Source organism: Acipenser ruthenus, chromosome 4, assembly GCF_902713425.1.
Source record: "Acipenser ruthenus chromosome 4, fAciRut3.2 maternal haplotype, whole genome shotgun sequence".
Taxonomy (NCBI): Eukaryota; Metazoa; Chordata; class Actinopteri; order Acipenseriformes; family Acipenseridae; genus Acipenser; species Acipenser ruthenus.
Window position 1 is genome coordinate 78,941,065 of NC_081192.1, and position 3,899 is coordinate 78,944,963.

The window sequence follows — 3,899 nt, forward strand, 5'->3', positions numbered from 1 at the left end:
TATATATATATATATATATATATATATATAATGTTTATACAGGGTACGCCCTACTACAGTCTGTGCGGTATTTAGCTTTTAATTCAGCTTTTCTGTCACTGAGTTAAAATATGCGTCCAAGTCATTTTATTCTTTCTCATCACAAACGGTATCTAAGATTATTTGGGCAGAGACCAGCTGTATTTTTTTTTTTTTTTTAACACTTCAGTAACGTTTCATTTTACTTGCCTGTTGCTCCTGTACACACTACAGCAGCCAGCACATTACGGGCGGAAGGACGTCCGGCGACAAAGGCGGTGCTTGTCAGACACAGTGTCGGTGTGAAAGGTCACATTGAAACCCAGGCAGGCATACTGAAGCAGAACAACATCTTCCTACTGTTGTTTAATCGTGATTGTTAAAGACAGTGTTTATCAATGGAGTCTGCAAAAGGAGGTACAGTAAAATAGTGGATATGATACATTTCAAGTCTATGTTTTTGGCAGACCACATGTTTACAGACTTTACTGTGCGTTGTATGTGTCATTTATAATTTATCCCAGGCGTTTTTTTTAAATATATCCTATTCAGACCCATCAACATCTAGTGTCATTAAACCTAGTGCATTAAATGGCATATATAAAGCTGTTTATGTGTTTTGTTTTAGTTAACTCTGGCTAATGTGTTTTTTTATTTTTTTTTATTAAGACTATAATTAAAAATAACGTATTAAATTGCATGACACCACTACTGCGTTTACATAATGATTACGGTAATAATATATTGTTGGTTAAGTCACACCTTATATTAGTCTGATTATGTTTAAAAGCTGTGTGTTTTTCACATATTTTCGTACGGATTTGTCTGGTTCTTATAAACGGAGGCCCATGGTGTGTGTAGCTTCCAACCTTGTTTGAAACCCAGGACTGGTTGTGAGTTTCAAACTCTTTTGTAAAATCCAGCCTGTTTGTGGGCCACTGTGTTACTGTAGCTTTCAAACAATCCACTAATCCTTGGCAATTTCAAGCAATACAGCAAACCCTATTTATAGTATTTTCTGGAAATGGTACTGGTAAAAAAGAATATATACAGTAGTCCTATACACATTATTATTATGATTATGATTATTATTATTTATTTCTTAGCAGACGCCCTTATCCAGGGCGACTTGCAGTCGTAAACAAAAATACATTTCAAGAATCACAGTACAAGTATTAATACAGTCAAGAGCAAGATAAAATACAATCACTTTGGTTCACATGACATCCATGACAACCAGGTGTTAACTCAATTGAGCACATAGATTCAAAGACCTCATTGGAACAAGTTCCTGGTCTGGAATGGATTTAAAGAGTCCCACTGCCCCAGTATCGTGAAGCCACACTCAGCAAATCGAAATACTAGATTTCAGAACATTCCACTACATGTTATTTTGACAGTAGCTGACTGACAAAAATTTTAAAGACATATTTTTATAGTGAGCAAATACTATTTGTGCACTTGACCCTTGCTAGTTGTGAAAGCAACAAGTACTGATGTTGTGACACGAGCTGGATGTGAAAGGCACATTTTATGTTATAGAAACCAGCAGCGTTTTTACTAGTTTTATAGTTTTGTAATAAATGTTTTTCTTTAAGTAGGAAGGGTCAAAATCAGGCCCTGTAAATGCGAAGAGAAAAAAATATATAATATATGGTTGTGCTACACTTTTATAAATGCATGTAATTTATTATTCTGTGTCTCAAGCTTAGAATCAGCTTTTTTCTTTTCCAAATTGTATTGCAGTATTCATGTTCTACATTGATTTAACATTCAACTCTGCAAACCCTACGTACAGTACTCTAATATAGACAGAGAATAGATGGGGCTGGCTGAGTTGAAAGGTCACACTGTCACATGAGTTGAATGCAGTATATCCTAGCACTATACTTCAGACAAGCTCAAACAAAGTTCAAAGCCAGGTAAAGGCAGATCTAGAGAAAATGCAATCACTTAACATTGGAGCAACAGAATCCTCTCAGCGTGAGTGCAAGCGGACTGTGCTCCCACAATCATCTTTTTTTTTAAACGTGTAACTTTGCATCAACATTCCTGTGAACTGGAGGGGGGTAAGTTTTAAAGCAATAACATATATTAACATTACTTTGTAATGCAGTGTATTGCCAGTTGAAAAAGGAAAAAAAAACATTTAGTAACTATAGTAGTGTTGCAGACAGGATAAAAAAATAATATATAGAAACACATAGTGCACTGTAGTTTCTCTATACAGAACATTTGTGGATTGTGTTCTAGTAACTTAAACAGTCCCTTCCATGACTATTTAACCCCAGGGTGGTGATGAATATCATATATCATATATGTATTGCACAAAAAAAGAAAAAGGCATTTGTGCACTCCAATGTTCTATCATCAATGAGGTGCTGGCCAAAGCAAGGCAATACTATTACGTGAAAAATGTGTTCTCGGCCGTATCATTTAAAAGATGGACTTGACCACTGTTATTTCCAAAAAGAGTCTTCATTTTATTAGTATCAAACTTTTTAAAAGAACAAACAAACAAAACACATTTCAGCACGTCCGTGCCTTTGTCAGGAAACCTGATGAAGGCACAGACGTTTCCTGATGACGGCACGGAATTGCTGAAATGCGTTGTTTTGATACGGTGAGTGTGGCCGATAACACATTTTTCACATATATATATATATATATATATATATATATATATATTAGGGCTGTCAAACAATTACCAAAAATTAATCTTGATTAATCATGCGATTAAAAATGAATCTAGATTAATGCACTTTTAATCGCATTTTTAAATAACAAATCCCCCTTTAAATAAACATTTTGTTTAGAAAAAGTTCATTATGAAGTAAAAACCTCCCAAGAAAGGACCATTTGGTGCTTTTCACCAGTATTTTTTTTACTTCTGATCTCGCGTCCACTCAACAATGCAGCGGCAGACATGGAAGTACGGAAAGTTAAGAGGATCAAAACAGAGGACTGCGATTAACGCGCGTTAAAATAATTAACGCGGTATTAGGTTTTTAAGTTAATCGCAGAAGTTAACTGCGATTAATTGACAGAGCTCTAATATATATATATATATATATATATATACACCACACACACACACACACACACACACACAGTAGATGCCGGTTATTAGCAACCCTGGTAAAGACAACTTTCATTTATTAACAACATTTTCTCAGGAACCAGTCCCGTCCCGTAGACTTTAATGTTAATGGAATTCTGATATTAGCAACTGCACGCTGCTTATTGACAACTTTCATTACTAGTTGCCAGTGCTACAGAGCGCACTTGCATGATTTATGCGCATACTTCATGTAGCTTTTATAACACACTGACTTCGGAACTGTGTATTTCTGGCAGACTGAGGCAGAATCGTGGCTTTGAAAGTGGCTACGAAGCTGCACACAAAATTGAGATGGATTTACAGCCGGAGGTGGTATTTTGTAAAAAGCAGACAATGTTGGACAATTTCTTATTTTAAAATTGTGCTCTTTAGATTAAGTACAACACATTTTTTTTATGTTTGCTTTACTCATTGTGAGGGCAACTGTAGTACATCATTGTCTAGTACTATTTAAGCCTACTCCCTTTTTTGTTTTACACACGCGTGAAGTAAACGGTTCTATGTTTGGGTATTTCGTGTTTCTTATGTTCATTTAACACTGTAACATTTAAAACATGTATTTCAGTGCCATATTTGTACAACTACAGTATATATCGTTCCATATAAATACACTTGAAAACGGGCTTTTTCTTATTGGCAACTTTCGGTTAATGACAACTTTTTGCTGGGAACTGAGAGGTTGTTAATATGCATCTGCTGTGTGTGTGTGTGTGTGTGTTTGTGTATGTACATATATGTGTACAGTACTGTGCAAAAGTTT

At 35.3% G+C, this 3,899-nt stretch overlaps 1 protein-coding gene across 1 annotated transcript in view; it reads left to right on the forward strand.

Moving 5' to 3' along the window:
• Positions 1–250: 250 nt before the first annotated feature.
• LOC117399855 (COX assembly mitochondrial protein homolog) overlaps positions 251–3,899 on the forward strand; it is a 32,271-nt gene continuing 28,622 nt past the window's right edge. Inside the window, exon 1 of the mRNA XM_033999268.3 lies at positions 251–435. Coding sequence (XP_033855159.1) covers positions 417–435 — 19 coding nt within the window. The 5' untranslated portion in view covers positions 251–416. The remainder of the gene's footprint in view (positions 436–3,899) is intronic.